The sequence below is a fragment of the Equus przewalskii genome, unplaced genomic scaffold (genome assembly GCF_037783145.1).
Source record: "Equus przewalskii isolate Varuska unplaced genomic scaffold, EquPr2 ChrUn-10, whole genome shotgun sequence".
Classification (NCBI taxonomy): domain Eukaryota; kingdom Metazoa; phylum Chordata; class Mammalia; order Perissodactyla; family Equidae; genus Equus; species Equus przewalskii.
This window is the reverse complement of record NW_027228747.1, coordinates 2065350-2084342: the sequence shown is the minus strand read 5'-3', so window position 1 is coordinate 2084342 and position 18993 is coordinate 2065350. Positions and strand designations below refer to the sequence as shown.

At 42.8% G+C, this 18993-nt stretch overlaps 2 protein-coding genes across 2 annotated transcripts; both read right to left on the bottom strand.

The window, feature by feature from the left end:
• Positions 1-2642: 2642 nt before the first annotated feature.
• Positions 2643-4038, bottom strand: LOC139081492 (small proline-rich protein 2I-like). Its single transcript, XM_070607546.1, has 2 exons — positions 3971-4038; positions 2643-3246 (listed from the first exon to the last, which is right to left on the bottom strand). The coding sequence occupies exon 2, from the start codon at positions 3225-3227 to the stop codon at positions 3039-3041; it is 189 nt and encodes a 62-aa protein (XP_070463647.1). The 5' UTR covers positions 3228-3246; positions 3971-4038; the 3' UTR covers positions 2643-3038.
• Positions 4039-12784: 8746 nt separating this feature from the next.
• On the bottom strand, positions 12785-14187 carry LOC103541605 (small proline-rich protein 2I-like). Its single transcript, XM_070607545.1, has 2 exons — positions 14111-14187; positions 12785-13388 (listed from the first exon to the last, which is right to left on the bottom strand). The coding sequence occupies exon 2, from the start codon at positions 13367-13369 to the stop codon at positions 13181-13183; it is 189 nt and encodes a 62-aa protein (XP_070463646.1). The 5' UTR covers positions 13370-13388; positions 14111-14187; the 3' UTR covers positions 12785-13180.
• Positions 14188-18993: the final 4806 nt, after the last annotated feature.

Below are 18993 nucleotides of genomic sequence, written 5' to 3'. Positions count from 1 at the left end.
CATGCAGAAGGAAATTAACCAGACAGAGAGAGAGACAAATGCTGACTGATACCACTTATTTGGAGAATCTACAACAGCTGGACTCATAGAAACAGAGAGTAGAATGGTGGCTGTGGGGACCTGAGTGGTAAGGGAGACGCAGAGATGTTGGTCAAAGGGTACAAGTCTTCACTGTTGAGATAAATAAGCTCCGGGGCTGTATTGTAATGCGTGGTGGCTGTGGTTAATAATACTATTCTGGACAATTGATATTTGATAAGAGAGTACACCTTAAAGCTCTCATCACATGCAAGCACCCCCCCACACACAAACACGGAACTGATAAATATATGAGGTAAGGAATGTGTTAATTAACCTGATTGTGGCAATCATTTCATGAAGTATACAGATGTCAAATCATCACTTCGTACAACTTCAATATATGCAATTTCGTCTGTGCATTATAACCTGAGAAAGCTGTGGGAAAGATGAAAGAGAACAACTATCATGCAAAGGGGAAATTAAGTTGGGGAACCTCACCATTCCTTCTGCTCCTTGCCTTGATCGTGTTCTGATCAAATTCTCCGGGAGAGAAGCCCTCATACAGTGGTCTCTGTGGCCGCTTTGTTCAGCACCCAGAGGTGATGCTCTTTCGTTACCTCTGTTGAGCATGTCAGAAATGGGTGGGGTGGAAAGTGGGAGAAGGGGATTGGAGAGTTGTTTTCTTTTTGAAAAATCAAAGTCTTTTGAGTCTCGGCTCACAGTTTGTGGAGTCATCAATTCCCTCAAAGACTTACTAGGAATGTGACACACGTCGTTCCTACAGGGGTATCTGTGATCTAGGAACCACACTCAGGCCCTTTCCTAGACGTCCTTCTCAGCTCTCATGGCTTTTACTACCTTTCTCGGAACTGAATGGAGCTACCTGAGACTATCTGGCACAACAGGGGGAAAGACGACACACTTCTAAGTCTTTTCTGTGTTGGTCCAGTCAATTGAGAGTGAACTTCAAGTTCAAAACCAATTCTCCTATCATCTCTCACTCGTTGGGGCTCACGAGCTCTCGCTCTACTAATTCCACCAGACTTTGAACTTCTGGGCTCTGTTCTTTTCTTTTCATATTTGGTTTGCAAACTAAGCAAGGACTTCCTGAATGTAAGCCCGGTGAAATACCCTGTTGGACAATACAAATGACCAACAGTGAGACGCGCTATGAAGGTGCCAATTCAGCAAAGCTTTGCCATTGAAGAACATCTATCATATTTACATATTTGATATTAAAAACATTTTTAAACTTTCCAGTACCTGCTTCCTTGCCAAGCACATGCAGACTCCTCAGTATAGGCCACAGAGTGGAGGTTTGTTGGGGTAGCACTCCCCTACAACCCGTTTCTCTATGAGAACAAATAACGCCAGCTACAGTAGAAACCACCTCAAATAACAGGGTTAATTTTCATTCATGTCGCAATCTGATGCAGGCTGAGCAGTAATCTGGGACTCTCCTTCCATCTGCAGCTCCATCCTCTTGGAGTCTGTTACTTCGAGCTTTGGAGTGGAGAATGGACCAAGAGGAAGACCTTCTTAAGATTCAATAGGACAAAGCACACTATGATTTAATAGGAAGACTTTGTTGTTTTGAAAATAATTCTGTATTTCTCAACGGCAAAGGGGCGTGTGTGTGTGTGTGTGTGTGTGTGTGTGATTTCAAGTAACGCTAAAGTCTGCGGACACTTAGGAACACAGAAAGGATATTTACAGAACATATCTCTCCTTCCGCAGATGACCTGCCTAGCAGGCTCAGCACTTCAAAAAGAAGCTGCATGGCAACAGTAATTTCGCAAATCTAAGCAAGCATGTAAACCCCAATATTCTTCAAACATGGGGTCAGAGCATCCCAGAAAGGAGTTTTGGAGGTGAGAATACATGACATGACCCTGAAGTTTGGTGCGTTGTTGGAGGAAGGAGAGCAGGGGCTTCACGGGGAGAGGAGGCAGCGATTTCCCTTGTAGGGAGCCTTATTACTTCTCTTCCTTCTGGGCTCCCCACGAGTTCAGAACTACCGTGATTTTATGCAGAAGACTCCGCTACTCCCGAAAAGCTCTTCATCTGCAACATCACGTAAAAAATAAAGTGAATCAGAAAAGAAAGAGAACAGCGGAATACGACAGAGTCATAAAGTTTAAGAGTCTTCTTGTTTCCTATCCTGGTTCTGCATTTTACACTTGCACGTTGCAGCTGCAGCAAACGTGGAGGTTGTGGTGAGGGTGAGGGTGGTCACGAGGTTGTTGATGATGAGGATGGACACAAGGAGGATCTGATGCCTTACCGAGGGCTAAGATGTGCCAGGCATTCTGACAGCTAAATTACCATTCAATCTCATGCCTGAGAAAAGTGGGTAATGTAAATAGGATTTACCCCAGTTTGTAGCAGAGCGATTGAAATCTTGAGGAATTAAACACTTTGTTCCTAAAATCAATCAGGCAGTAATTAAGGGAAATAACCTGGATTTGACATGAGATTGAAAGAATGTTAGGTAGCGCTCCAAAATTCAGAGAACACTGAATGTGAGACCTGAGGCTTGGGACAAAGAAGGATAGAAAGAAACCCAAAAGGGTGAGAGGATATTGCTGACAAGCAGGTTTTCAAAGAAAGACAATATCCCATCCCACAAAATGGCACTTTATTCAGGAAATGGAAGAAAAGGAACAATTGCCAGGTGATACAAACCCCTGCCCAGGGGACAGACAGACACAGAAGACATCAAGAGCCTCCCCTGCTGGCACCCAGGAAGAGAGCTGCTGCTCTTCCTCCTGAAGCTCTGGGATGCTGGCACAGCTGAGGATGCCCTTCCTCAGCTCCCTCCCGGAGAGGAGCAGTGTGACAGCCTCAGGAAGGAACCCTTTTGCTGTCAGGGGTCACACAGGCATTTTACAGGCTGAAGGGTGGAGGAGCCGCTTCTGCCACCATGATAGGCTCGGAAGAGAAGGCGAAGGTGGAGCTGTGGAAGCAGGCGAGCCAATGGTCCTTCTCTTTTCCAGATCCTGATGCTGCTGAAGCTGTTACTTGCTCTTGGGCGGGCACTTCTGCTGGCATGGTGGAGGAGGTTGCACAGGAGGGCATTTCTGCTGCCTCTGTGGGGGTGGGCACGGCTCAGGGCATTTTGGGGGCGGGCACGGCTCTGGGCACTTAGGTGGGCACACAGGAGGGGGCTGGCAGGGCTGCTTGCACTGCTGCTGTTGAGAAGACATCTTTCTGGAGTCTTCGGAGCTGAAAGAAATTAGAGACAGTGTTCGCAAGAAGGGACTCCTCCAGAGAGAGAAACCGCGGCTGATAGAATAGCAGGAGATGTTCCCTCTCCCATTTCCAAGACTGGGCTTTCATCTCTCAACTCCCTCTTTTGCGCCTTCCACCACCCTGCTTCCTCTTTAGCCAACTGCCTCATCAGTCCTGAGAAAATCCTCTCTTTGCTCATATCATTTTTTCAAAGGAAATATCTCTGCAAGAACCAAGTCATGTTTTCTGTGGGAAAATATCATCTTCATGAAAGGCCATCAGAAGTTCTGAAATCCTGGGAAAACTCGCAAGCAATTACTATCATCGGGATCTCTTCCGAAGTCCCCATAGGTTGAGTTAGGTACAGAGCAAACGGCCAGCAAGAAAAATGCAAGGGCCTCACACCTACTAAGCCTTGGAAAGCCCAGCGGGAGGAAAGGGAAATCAAAGAGACAGAGCAGAGAGAAAAATACTTTGGTCTTTCCTCTTCTTCATCTCAAACCTTTCCTGTGAATTGCTTTTCCATACACGACCTCAAACAAGCTACCGAAACATGAATCAAGACAGGATATCATTGTGCCTCAAGGCTAAGCTTCCATCACCTAAGTAGCATCAAACCCACCATCATACCTATGGACTCAACAAACTTGCTGTCTGCACACTAAATTCAACATCTGAGAGCACCACAAAACAGATCAACGGAAGAAATCACACTCACCACGTTCTCCAAAGGAGGTCGGGACTCGAGTACCAGGAGGATGACAGTCGTGCAGCAGAGCACCTCTTTATAGGGCTTGACGCCCAGCCCAGGGCGAAGTGCAGCTGCCAAAAACTGGGCTGTCCCAGAATTTCCCAAACAAAATGCAAATCCATCCAGAACTGGCCTGACAGGGACACTGGAGACAGGAAATCTCCTGAACCAGGATCTCCTCTCTGGATTAGGTGCTCATGACTCACAAGGTCCGGCCTTAGCTCTCAGTGTCGGGGACTTATGGCAGGGGGAGACTTAGGCGATTCCCCAACTGGTGGTCCAAGGCCCTCTCTCTTGATTGGGGAAGAAGACCCCTCCTATCTTCCACCTTCCCTGAGTCATAGAACTGCCTGCTCGGTTCCACTTTGGATGGTTGCCATCTTGCTGTATGTGCTGGGTTGAAAAGAGCCTGACTACCAGGTGACACCTTTCTCTTCAACCCAAGTCCTTCCTTTACTGTATTTCCCTCGGATCCATGGCTTGCTCATCTTCTCTCCTTTTCTTCTTCTAAAAGGGACTGAGATAAGGCAGCAGATTGGCACAATAGCCATCCCATAAAAAAACCCTAGAAACGGTCAATCAAATGGTGACCTCCAGAATGCTGTGTTCACTGCTTTGCTCCTGCAATTTGAGGGCATAAAACTGCCGCCTTTATATGTCTGTACCAAAGTGGGCCTCATGGAATCCACAGGGACCACGGCATCACCTAGCATCATTCAGAGGGTCAGAGCACTAATATCTGAAGAGCAGGAGAAAATAGGGACTTAGGCTGATCCTCTATATTTGCTTTCTCACACTCTCTTTCCAAACAGGATTTAGGGCTTTAAAACAATGATGTTTTAAGTATATTTGCATGCTGTTTCTCTGTCTTTTCCTTAAGCCCTCTGGACCCCTCATCTTGCCACATTATCCTCTCACCTCCACAGTGTATACCTCTCCTTTTTCTAATTGTTTTACTGAGACCATAATGGTTTATAACATTGGGTCATTTCCAGCATACCTTATTATTTATCACTTTCTGTATAGGCTGCATCGTGCTCACCGCCACTACTCTGGCTTTTATCCATTGCCATCCATATGTGCCCCTTTACCTCTTTCACTCAGCCCCCAAGCCCCTTCCCCTCTGGTAACCACTAATCTGTCCTCTTTATCCGTGTGTTTGCGTATCTTCCCTATGTGAGTGAAATCATGCAGTATTTGTCTTGCTCTGTCTGGCCTATTTCACTTAACATCAAACATTCAAGGTAGATCCATGTTGTTGCAAATGACACGATTTTGGGTTTTTTGTGGGTGAGTAGTATTCCATTGTGTGTGGCAGTGTGTGTGTGTTTCTATACATATATACATGTATATATGCGACATATATATACATATATATATACCACATCTTCTTTATGCATTCGTAAGTTGCAGGGCGCTTGAGTCGCTTCAACGTCTCTCTTACCCATCCCCTTTGGGACATATCCATCACTCAGGAGATGAGATCAACGCATTTAGTGGGTCGCCATTTCACATCTTTGCTAAATCTTCATGCAGTCATTGGGGATGACTAAATGCTGTGCATTCAACATTTAAAGTGACGTGACTCAAGGCTCATTGTCTTGGCCAAATTGTCAGGAAGCTTTCCAAGAAATGTGGATTTATACTGGGAAACGGAAAATGAGGAGGAGGAGGAAGAGGAGACGCTCGAAACTTGTGAAACACTCAGCTGCGAAGCCACGGAACGTGAAGGATCCCTAAGTCAATCTAGCATCACACCCCCTCAGTTGAACAGGTTAGGTTCCCAGAACTGTCATTGTTCCTGTCAGTAAGGAAGAGCTTTTGACCAAGGTTGACATTCAGCCGTGACCTGGCAGGACAGAACCATCACTTCAGCACTTTCAGGTCATGTGACTGAAAACAGTGTCATCACCAAGTGGCTCACCTAGACTTTTTCAGGGAGCCAAGAGAAGAGCCTTTCCTCAGCAGGTCACTTACCACGCCCCATAACCTCACACCCCACCTGAACGTCAATCCTCAGAGAAATGTCTGATTTCTGCCATCCAAAATTTGAGAATTAGCTGCTCAAATGGGATTCCAGTTTCAGATAATCCACTCTCGGTTGCATCTGGAAAGTCTCCCACTGAGGACAACCCTCATAAAGGCTGTGAATCATCACCGTGCAGGCAGCAAAGACATGGCGGCTCTGGTGCCCGGAACAAGTCAGGCAGGAGTCACTTTTCATTTTGCAGAGGTGAACAGACACACTCAGAGTTCCTCAAGATCAGATACATCAAGAGCTGCCACAAGACAAAGAATGGCATCTAACGATCAATTTCTCCCAAGTTTCACCATCTGAAGCCTGAGACATCGATCACAGAATACACAAACACAAAACACCACATATCTGTCTGTCTATCTATCTATCTATCTATCTATCTATTTATCTATATAACTATCTATCTGTGTATCTTTGATCTACATACCTAGAGCTTCCCTTTATGGACTTTAAGAGTCAGATAAGCCCAGGTTCAATCCTAAATCCCCAGTCCCTCACTTGCTAAGGGTTTTACCGTGAATCATTACTAGAAGAAAAATTAGACGAAAGAAGAAAATTTTCTCCAACTCATGACTCAACGTTTTATCTCACTTTGTACTACTATAAGTCTTATATCATTGAATAATATAGTCCCTTCAAATCACAATTCTACAACACAACAGAGGAGAAATAGAGATAAAGAGACACGAATTAACCGTGCTGAGATATTCCTGATCTTCTTAGAGAAATGACAACTGCAAGTCCCCTTGGATGTCTGCCTTCTGCTTTTGTTTCTGAATATAAGGCCCAATCTCCATTACCACTTCAGGATACTAGCAAACAGAATTCAACAGCACATCAAAGGGGTCATACACCATGATCCATGTGGATTGTTTCCTGGGTTGCAAGGAAAGCTCCTCAGACACAAATGAATAAATGTGATATATCACATTAACAGAACAAAAGATAAAAATCGTATGATCACCTCAATGGATGCAGAAAAGGCATTTGACAAAATTCAACATCCTTTCATGATAGGAACTCTCCACGAATTACATAGCTACGGACCGTACCTCAACATAATAAAGGCCATATTGGACAAGCCCACAGATAATAGCATGCCCGATGGTGAAATCAGAAAGCTTTCCATTTAGGATTAGGAACAACTCAAGGGTGCCCACTCTCCCCACTCTTCAACATAGTACTGAAAGTCCTAGACAGAGCAATTAGGCAAGAAAAAGTAATGAAAAGATCTAATTGGCAATGAAAAGGAAAATGGTCTCAGCCTGCTGATCGCATAACTTACATATCTCTTATGTAAATCTCATAGAAAACCCGAGGAACTCACCAAGAACCTCTCAGAACTAATAAACAACTTGACAGGAAAGTTACAAACTCAATATACAAAAGCGAGTGGTGTTTCTCTACGCTTACAAGAAGCTATTAAAGGGAAACTAAGAGTAATCCCATTTACAATGCCATCAAAAACAAAATATTTAGGGGTAAATTTAATCAGGGGCGTGAAAGAACTGGACCTTGAACACGGTAAGACAGGATGAAAGCAATTGAGGAAGACTCAGATAAATAGGAAGATCTCCAGTGTTCAAAGACTGGAAGATTTAACATTGTTAAAATGTTCATACTGCCCAAAGTAATCTACAGGGTCAATGCAATCCCTATAACTTCCGTTGACGTTTATCACAAAAATAGAAAAAACAATCCTAAAATTCGTATGGAACCACAGAAGACATCAAAAAGCCAAAGCAATCGTGAGAAAGAGGAACATAGCTAGCGGCATCACACTTCCTGATTTCAAATTATATTACAAAGCTGTGGTAATCAAAACGGATGGTACTGGCGTAAAAACAGACGGTGGACCACCCGAACATAATAGAGAGACCAGGCACAAAGCAAGCATATACAGTCAACTAACCTTTGACCAGGGGACCCAGAACATTGAATGGGGAAAGGATGATCCCTTTAGTCAATGACGTTGGGAAAACGGGACAGCTGCATGCAAAAGAGCACCCTATCTTACAGCATTCCCAAAAATTAACTCCAAAGGGATTAAAGATTTAAATGTTAGCACCTGAAATCATAAAACTCCTAGAAGAAAACTGGGGAAATCCCTTCACATTTGTCTTGGCAATGATGTTATAGATAGGACACCAAAAGGACAATCGACAAAAGTAAGAATTAAAAGATAAACAAGTAAAATTAAACACACAGAAGAGCTTCTGCACAGCAAAAGAAACGATTGACATTATGAAGACGCAGCCTGCAAGTTGGGAGAAAATATTTGCAAACCACGATCCCATCAGACGTTAGTTTCCAGAATATGCATGGAACTTACACAACTCAATAGCAAGGAAAAGGGGCTGCACCTCACTAATTACCAGAGCAATGCAAATGAAAACCACCATGCGAAAGCACCTCACACCATCAGAGTGGCTATTCTCAGAAAGGTAAGAGACAACAAGTGTCGGTGAGGATGAGTAGAAAAGGGGACTCTTGTACATTGTTGGTGAGACTGCAACTTGGTACGACCACTATGGAAAACAGTATGGAGGCTCCTCAAAAAACAATAAACAGAACGCCCATAGCATCCAGCAAACCCACTTCTGGCTGTCTATCTGAAGGAAAGGAAACCACCACGTCGAAGAGTATCTGCACTCTTGGGTGCACAGCAGCATTACTCACAAGAGCCAAGACATGGAAACAACCTCAGCGTCCATTAGTGGAGGACAGGATAAAGAAAATGTGATACAAAGATAGATGGATGATAGATAGATAGATAGATAGAACGACAGGTGGATTGATTGATAGATATAATGGCATATTGTTCCGTCATGACAAATAAGGAAATCCTACCATTTGTGACAACAAGGGTGAACCTGGAGGGCATTTGCTGAGTGAAATTTGTCAGATGGGAAAAACAAATCATGTGTGATGTCACTTACATGTTGAATCTAAAACAAAAACTACTCAGAGAACTGAGGAGTGGATTGGTGGTTTCCAAGGAGAGCACGGCAGGGGTTGGGGTGGGTGTGTAAGGAAACATGGTAAATGGGTGAAAGTGGTCAAAGGGTACAGATTTGCAGTTTCAAGATGAATAAGCCATAGGAATGTACTGGACAGCATGCTGATCCTGGTTAGCAACGCTGTGTTGTAAATCTGAAAGTTACTAAGAGAGTACATATTCAAGGTTTTCACCACACATGCAAATAGCCGTAACTATGTGAGGTAATGGATGTGAAAACTCACTTTATTGTGTCAATCATTTCACAATATACACATGTATCAGATCGTTATATTGGACATCTCATACTGGCACAGTGTTATGTGTCATAACTATCTCAATGAAACTGGATAGAATAGAAATTAAAGGCTCTTGCACAGCAAAGGAAGCCATCAACAAGATGAATGGGCAATCTACAGGAGGAGGGTAAATATTTGCAAACTTTATGTCTGATAAGGGTTAATGTCCAAAGTCCGTGAGGAACTTATACAAGTCAATAGCAAAAAAAAAAAAAAAAAAAAGAAAAAAAGAAAAATCAAATAATGTTAGTAAATAAGAGGCAAAGGACCTCAACAGATATTTTCCCAAAGACATACAAATGGTCAACAGGTGCATGAAAAGGTGCTTAACATTGCTGGTCATCAGGGAAGCGCAAGTCAAAACCACAGCGAGACATCGGCTCATACTTATTAGAATGACCATTATCAAAACACAACAAATAACAAGTGCTGACAAGGATGTGGAGAAAGGGAACCTTGTACACGGTGGAGGTGAATGTAAATTGGACCATCCACTATGGAAAACAGTGTGGAAGTTCCTCAACAAAGTACAAACAGAACTACCATATCATCCAGCAATCCAACTTTGGGGCATGTATCCGAAGGAGATGAAACTGTACCTAGATAAGACATCGGCACTCCCGTGTTCATTGCAGCAATTTTCATACAGCCAAGATATGCAGACAAGCTAAGTGTCCACGGACAGATGCATGGAAATAGACAATGTGTGTGTGGGTGTGGGTGCCTATACTTGTGCATAAATATATACACGTATATAACGGGATACTCCCAAGCCATGGAGAAAAGTGAAATATTGCCATTAGTAACAACATGGGTGAAACTAGATGACATTATGCAGAGAGAAATTAACCAGACAGAGAAAGACAAATGCTGACTGATACCGCTTATTTGGAGAATCTACAAGAGCTGAACTCATGGAAACAGAGAGTAGAATGGTGGCTGAGGGGACCTGAGTGGTAAGGGAGACGCAGAGATGTTGGTCAAAAGGTACAAGTATTCAGTGTTGAGATAAATAAGCCCCGGGGGTGTGTTGTAATGCCTGGTGGCTGTGGTTAATAATTCTGTTCTGGACACTTGATATTTGATAAGAGAGTACACCTTAAGAGCTCTCATCACTCGCAAGCATGCGAATACACACACACACAACTGGTAAATGCGTGAGCTGAGGAATGTGTTAATTAACCTGATTGTGGCAATCATTTCACGAAGTACGCATATGTCAAATTATCACTTCGTACAACTTCAATATATGCAATTTCATCTGTGCATTATAACCTGAGAAAGCTGTGGGAAAGATGAAAGAGAACAACTATCATACAAAGGGGAAATTAAGTTGGGGAACCTCACCATTCCTTCTCCTCCTTGCCTTGATCATGTTCTGATCCAATTCTCTGGGAGAGAATCCCTCATCCAGCAACCTCTGGCCCCTTTGTTCACCTCCCAGAGGTAATTCTTTCTTGTTACCTCTGTTGAGCATGTCAGAAATGGGTGGGGTGGAAAGCGGGAGGGGGGATTGGAGAGTTGTATTCTTTTTGAAAAATCAAAGTCTTTTGAGTCTCGGCTCACAGTTTGTGGAGTCATCAATTCCCCCAAAAACTTACTAGGAATGTGATACCTGTCATTCCTCCAGGCCCTTTCCTAGAAGTCATTCTCAGGTCTGATTGATTTTACTGCCTTTCTCGGAACCCGAATGGAACTGCCTGAGACTATCCAGCACGACAGGGGGAAAGATTACACACTTCTACGTCTTTTCTGTGTTGTTCCAGTCAACTGAGAGTGAACGTCGAGTTCAAAACCGTTTCTCCTCTCATCTCTCACTGTTGGGGCTCACGAACACGCACTCTTCTAATTCCACCAGACTTTGAATTTCTGGGCTCTGTTCTTTTCTTTTCATATTTGGTTTGCAAACTAAGCAAGGACTTCCTGAATGTAAGCCCGGTGAAATACCCTGTTGGACAATACAAATAACCAACAGTTAGACGCGCTATCAAGATGCCATTTCAGCAAACGTTTGCCATTGAAGAACATCTATCATATTTACATATTTGATATTAAAAACATTTTTAAACTTTCCAGTACCTGCTTCCTTGCCAAGCACATGCAGACTCCTCAGTATAGGCCACAGAGTGGAGGTTTGTTGGGGTAGCACTCCCCTACAACCCGTTTCTCTATGAGAACAAATAACGCCAGCTACAGTAGAAACCACCTCAAATAACAGGGTTAATTTTCATTCATGTCGCAATCTGATGCAGGCTGAGCAGTAATCTGGGACTCTCCTTCCATCTGCAGCTCCATCCTCTTGGAGTCTGTTACTTCGAGCTTTGGAGTGGAGAATGGACCAAGAGGAAGACCTTCTTAAGATTCAATAGGACAAAGCACACTATGATTTAATAGGAAGACTTTGTTGTTTTGAAAATAATTCTGTATTTCTCAACGGCAAAGGGGCGGTGTGTGTGTGTGTGTGTGTGTGTGTGTGTGTGTGTGATTTCAAGTAACGCTAAAGTCTGCGGACACTTAGGAACACAGAAAGGATATTTACAGAACATATCTCTCCTTCCGCAGATGACCTGCCTAGCAGGCTCAGCACTTCAAAAAGAAGCTGCATGGCAACAGTAATTTCGCAAATCTAAGCAAGCATGTAAACCCCAATATTCTTCAAACATGGGGTCAGAGCATCCCAGAAAGGAGTTTTGGAGGTGAGAATACATGACATGACCCTGAAGTTTGGTGCGTTGTTGGAGGAAGGAGAGCAGGGGCTTCACGGGGAGAGGAGGCAGCGATTTCCCTTGTAGGGAGCCTTATTACTTCTCTTCCTTCTGGGCTCCCCACGAGTTCAGAACTACCGTGATTTTATGCAGAAGACTCCGCTACTCCCGAAAAGCTCTTCATCTGCAACATCACGTAAAAAATAAAGTGAATCAGAAAAGAAAGAGAACAGCGGAATACGACAGAGTCATAAAGTTTAAGAGTCTTCTTGTTTCCTATCCTGGTTCTGCATTTTACACTTGCACGTTGCAGCTGCAGCAAACGTGGAGGTTGTGGTGAGGGTGAGGGTGGTCACGAGGTTGTTGATGATGAGGATGGACACAAGGAGGATCTGATGCCTTACCGAGGGCTAAGATGTGCCAGGCATTCTGACAGCTAAATTACCATTCAATCTCATGCCTGAGAAAAGTGGGTAATGTAAATAGGATTTACCCCAGTTTGTAGCAGAGCGATTGAAATCTTGAGGAATTAAACACTTTGTTCCTAAAATCAATCAGGCAGTAATTAAGGGAAATAACCTGGATTTGACACGAGATTGAAAGAATGTTAGGTAGCGCTCCAAAATTCAGAGAACACTGAATGTGAGACCTGAGGCTTGGGACAAAGAAGGATAGAAAGAAACCCAAAAGGGTGAGAGGATATTGCTGACAAGCAGGTTTTCAAAGAAAGACAATATCCCATCCCACAAAATGGCACTTTATTCAGGAAATGGAAGAAAAGGAACAATTGCCAGGTGATACAAACCCCTGCCCAGGGGACAGACAGACACAGAAGACATCAAGAGCCTCCCCTGCTGGCACCCAGGAAGAGAGCTGCTGCTCTTCCTCCTGAAGCTCTGGGATGCTGGCACAGCTGAGGATGCCCTTCCTCAGCTCCCTCCCGGAGAGGAGCAGTGTGACAGCCTCAGGAAGGAACCCTTTTGCTGTCAGGGGTCACACAGGCATTTTACAGGCTGAAGGGTGGAGGAGCCGCTTCTGCCACCATGATAGGCTCGGAAGAGAAGGCGAAGGTGGAGCTGTGGAAGCAGGCGAGCCAATGGTCCTTCTCTTTTCCAGATCCTGATGCTGCTGAAGCTGTTACTTGCTCTTGGGCGGGCACTTCTGCTGGCATGGTGGAGGAGGTTGCACAGGAGGGCATTTCTGCTGCCTCTGTGGGGGTGGGCACGGCTCAGGGCATTTTGGGGGCGGGCACGGCTCTGGGCACTTAGGTGGGCACACAGGAGGGGGCTGGCAGGGCTGCTTGCACTGCTGCTGTTGAGAAGACATCTTTCTGGAGTCTTCGGAGCTGAAAGAAATTAGAGACAGTGTTCGCAAGAAGGGACTCCTCCAGAGAGAGAAACCGCGGCTGATAGAATAGCAGGAGATGTTCCCTCTCCCATTTCCAAGACTGGGCTTTCATCTCTCAACTCCCTCTTTTGCGCCTTCCACCACCCTGCTTCCTCTTTAGCCAACTGCCTCATCAGTCCTGAGAAAATCCTCTCTTTGCTCATATCATTTTTTCAAAGAAAATATCTCTGAAAGAACCAACTCATGTTTTTCTAATGGAAAGTACATCTTCATGAAAGGCCCTCAAAAGTTCTGAAATCCTGGGCAAACACACAAGCAATTGCTATCATCGAGATCTCTTCTGAGGTCCCCATAGGTTGACTTAGGTACAGAGCAAATGGCCAGCAGGAAAAATGCAAGGGCCTCACACCTCCTAAGTTTTGGAAACCCTAGCAGGAGAAAAGGGAAATCGAAGAGATAGAGAAAAGAGAAATACTTTGGTCTTTCCTCCTCTTCATATCAAACCTTTCCTATGAATTGCTTTTCCATAAGGGATGTCAAACTAGCTAACAAAACACAAGTCAAGACAGGATATCATTGTGCCCCAAGGCTAAGCTTCCATCACCTAAGTAGCATCAAACCCACCATCATACCTATGGACTCACCAAAATTGCTATCTCCACACTAAATTCAACATCTGAGATCACCACAAAACACATGAATGGAAGAAATCAGACTTACCACGTTCTCCAAAGGAGGTTGGGACTCGAGTACCAGGAGGATGGCAGTCGTGCAGCAGAGCACCTCTTTATAGGGCCTGACGCTCAGCCTAGGGCAAAGTGTAGTTGCCAAAAACTGGCCTGTCCAATAATTCCCCAAACAAAATGCAAATCCATCCAGAACTGGCTTGACAGGGACACTGGAGACAGGAAATCTCCTGAACCAGGATCTGCGCTGTGGATTACGTGCTCATGACTCATGAAGGTCCCACCTTAGCTCTCAGTGTCAGTGACTAATGGCAGGGGGAGATTTTTGAAATTCTCTAACTGGTGGTCAAAGGCTCTCTCTCTTGACTGGGGTACAGGGCCCTTTCCTATCTTTCACCTTCCCTGAATCACAAAACTGCCTGCTCTGTTCCACTTTAGATGATTGTCCTTTTGCTGTACCTGCTGGGTTGAAAAGAGCCTGGCTAACCCATGACACCTTTCTCTTTAACCCAAGTCCTTCTTATAATACATTTTCCCTGGATCCATGGCTTGCTCATCTTCTCTCCTTTTCTTCTTCTTAAAAGGACTGAGATAAGGCTTCAGATCATCTAAATTGCCTTCCTATAATGACGCTCAGAAACTCTCTATAAAATAGTGATCTCCAGGGTCCTATTTTCATGGCTTTGATCTTTCAAACAGAGAACATAAAGCTGATCCCTAGTGCCTTTATAAATCTGTACCAACCTGGGCTGCATGGAATCCACTAGGACCACAGCACATCTATTGTAATTCAGTGGATCAGAGCACTAAACTCTGATATCTAGGGGAAAATATGAACTTAGCTGATCTTATATACTTGCTTTCTCACACTCTCTTTCCAAAGAGGTTTTAGGTCCTTAAATGACAGTAATTTTTAAATTTTACTTGTATGTTTATTCTGTCTTTTCCTTAAGCCCACCAGTACCCTCAACTTGACACATTATCCTCTCACTGCCCAATGTATACCTCTTATCTGTCTTATTTCGTACATATCAATCACTCAAGAGTTGAGATCAGTGAATTTAGCGATTAGTCCCTTCATTTCTTTGTTAACTCTTCCTGCAGTCCATGGGGCTTACTAAATGCTATGTTCAGCATTTAAAGTGACGTTACTCGAGCCTCATTGTCTTGGCCAAATTATCAGGGAGCTCTCCAAGAATGTCGTTTTGTAATTGGAAAAGGAGGGAAAAAAGGAGAATGAGGAAGAAGAGGAAGAGGAGACATTTGAAACCTCTGAGACAGGTCACCAGCTATGCTCTGGAAAATAAATTATCCCTGAATCAGCCCAGCATCACATCCCCTCAGTTAAACAGATTAGGTGCCCACAACTGTCATTGCTCCTGTCAGTAAGGAAGAGTTCATGGCCAAGATTATCATTTGGCCATGACCATGCAGGGGCAGAGCCATCAGCACCTTCATGAGCACCTTCAGGCCAGGTACCTACAAACAGTATCATCATTAAATGTCTCATATAGAGTATTTCAGAGGGCAAAGAGGAGGGACTTTCCTCAGCAGGTCACTTACTACTCCTCGCAGCCTCACATCCAATCCACATATCAATCCTTAGAAGAATGTCTGGTTCTGTCATCCAGAATTTGAGAATTAGCTGCTCAAATGGGATTGAATTGTCAGATAATTCAGTCTTGGTTGCACGTTGAGACTCTCCCACTGAGGACGCCCCTCATAAAGGGTGCTAATCATGACAGTGCAGACACCAAAGTCGTGGTAGCTCTACTGCCCCCAACATGTCAAGTAGGAGTCACTTTATACGTTGCAGAGGTGAACTGCAACACTCAGAATTCCTCAAGATCTGGTACATGAAGAGCTGCCAGAAGATGAAGAATGGCATCTAATAAAGAAAGTTTTTCCAAGTTTGAACATCCAGGACCTGAGATGCAGAACACAGAATATGCACCCATACCACATGTTTCATCTCTCTCTCTACCTACCTATCATCTATCTACATATCTAAAGAACTTGTCTTTATCGTCTTGAGTCAATAGTCCCAGGTTCAATCCTACTATCTCTATTCTCCAAATTGCTAATGAGTTTACTATGAATCGTTACTATATGAAAAATGACAAGAGGTAACAAAAATTTTGTCCAACTCTTGATTCAACATTTTATCTCACATTTTTCTACCATGTGTTATATTTTATTGAACAAAATAGTCCTGGGCAATAAAGATTCTACAATAAAATAGGGAAGAAATAAAGATTGGGAAATAGGAAGATGGTAAGATATTCCTGATATTCTTAGAGAAATGGTAACTGCAAGACCCCTTGATTTCTGCCTTTTGCTTTTATTTCTGAGTGTAAGGTTCACTCTCCATCATCCTTCCATAATCTTGCTGATTTGGATAAATTATGTACATTCCTATGGTGGACTTCTTAAGATCATTAAAGGAGAATATTTTGGAAATTGATTTAATATTATCAAAAATATTCAATTATAATTTTTAAAAGTATATGTAAATCATGGTGAGATTTTGATTAACATATATTCAAGAAAAGATAGGAAATACATAAAACAATTTGTTAAGAGTAATTAGATCTGGCTGGTATAATACAAACGATTTTTACTTTTTGTTTTTCTTTTCAAAAGAATCTCTTGCCTGAGTAGACATGGTATTCAAAAAGATGCTGCTATGATCAATGTCAAATAGTGTACTACCTACATTTTCTTCCAGGAGCTTTATGGTTTCATGTTTTACATTCAAGTCTTTAATCCTTTTTGAGTTAGCTTTTGTGTATGGTGTAAGACAATGGCCTACTTTTATTCTTTTGCATGTGGCTGTCCAGTTTTCCCAAAACGATTTATTGAAGAGACTTTCCTTTCTCCATTGTATGCTCTTGGCTCCTTTGTCGAAGATTAACTGTCCATAGATATGTGGCTTTCTTTCTGGGATTTCAATTTTATTCCATTGATCTATGTGTCTGTTTTGTGCCAGTACCATGGTGTTTTGATATAGCTTTGTATTTTGATGTCAGGTATCGTGACACCTCTAGCTTTGTTCTTTTTTCTCAGGACTGCTTTGGCTATTTGAGGTCTTTTATTGTTCCATATAAATTTTAGAATTCGTAGTTCTATTTCTGTGAAGAATGTCATTGGGATTCTGATAGGGATTGCACTGAATCTGTAGATTGCTTTAGGAAGTATGAACATTTTAACTGTGCTTATTCTTCCAACCCATGAGCATGGAATGTCTTTCCATTTCTTTATGTCTTCTTCAATTTTTTCAATAATGTTTTATAGTTTTCAGTGTATAGAAAAAATAAACAAATGGAACTACATCAAACTAAAAGGCTTCTGTAAGCCAAAGGAAACCATGAACAAAATGAAAAGACAACCCACCAAGTGGGAGAAAATATTTGCAAGTCATATGTCAGACAAGGGGTTAATTTCCAAAATATATAAAGAACTCATATGGCTGAACAACAAAAAAACAAACAATCTGATCAAAAACAAGACAGAGGATATAAACAGGCATTTTTCCAGAGAAGATATACGGATGGCCAACAGACACATGAAAAGATGTTCAACATCACTAATTATTAGGGAAATGCAAATCAAAACTACAATGAGATAGGGACCCACCCAGTGGCACAGCGATTAAGTTCACACATTCCACTTCAGTGGCCCAGGGTCAGCCAGTTCGGATCCCAGGTGAAGACATACCCAGTGCTTGTCAAGCCATGCTGTGGCAGGCATCTCACATATAAAGTAGAGGAAGATGGGCACACTTGTTAGCTCAGGGCCAGTCTTCTTCAGCAAAAAGAGGAGGATTGGCGGCAGCTGTTAGCTCAGGTCTAATCTTCCTAAAAAAAAATAATAAAAAGAGAAAAAAAACTACAATCAGATATCACCTTACACCAGTCAGAATGGTTATAATTACCAAGACAAATAATAGCAAATGTTGGAGAGGATGTGGAGAAAAGGGAAACCTCATGCACTGCTGGTGGGAATGCAAACTGGTGCAGCCATTACGGAAAACAGTACAGAGATTTCTCAAAACATTAAAAATAGAAATACCATATGACCCAGCTATCCCACTACCGGATATTTATCCAAAGAACTTGAAATCAGTGATTCAAAGAGATTTATGCACCCCTATTTTCATTGCAGCATTATTCACAATAGCCAAGGTGCAGAAGCAACCCAAGTGCCCTTCTATAGATGAATGGATAAAGAAGATGTAGTATAAATATGCAACAGGATACTACTCAGCTGTAAAAAAGACAAAATCATCCCATTTGCAACAACATGGATGGTCCTTGATGGTATGATGTTAAGCGAAATAAGACAGACAGAGAAAGACAAATACTCCATGATTTCACTCACGTGTGGAAGAGAAACAAATACATGGATAAAAAGAACAGATTAGTGGTTACCACAGGGGAAGGGAGCTGGGGGTGGGCGAAATGGGTAAAGGGGCACATATGTACAGTGACAGACAAAGATTAGAGTACTTGTGGTGAGCACAATGAAGTCTATTCAGAAATTTTTAAATAATAATATACACCCAAAATTACACAATGTTATAAACCATTAATGAGCTCAATAAAATAATTGAAAAACAAAAAAGAATCTCCATAGAATATCTGTCATTGAGTAAAGAATCTTAAAATTTTCCTTTGAAAAAGTGACAAGAGACAAGTGTGTCCATTGCTCAATTAGGGATAAAATATTCTTTCTCCTTTCCAGAACTGAGGTTCTGCACCACCATTTCTGGCCAGGCTCCAAAGTTGGGACTGGAGGTGGTTAGATGTAATTTTTTGTTATTCTTTCCCTATTTGATCACATCTCAATTAAAACCACTCTTGAAGAAAACTCCCAGTGATAATCCACCCTCCTCCCAGCATTGACACATACACACAA

Bases quoted from the DNA above. Each gene is read 5' to 3' on its own strand.
- LOC139081492 (XM_070607546.1), bottom strand. From the start codon at position 3,227: ATGTCTTCTCAACAGCAGCAGTGCAAGCAGCCCTGCCAGCCCCCTCCT.
- LOC103541605 (XM_070607545.1), bottom strand. From the start codon at position 13,369: ATGTCTTCTCAACAGCAGCAGTGCAAGCAGCCCTGCCAGCCCCCTCCT.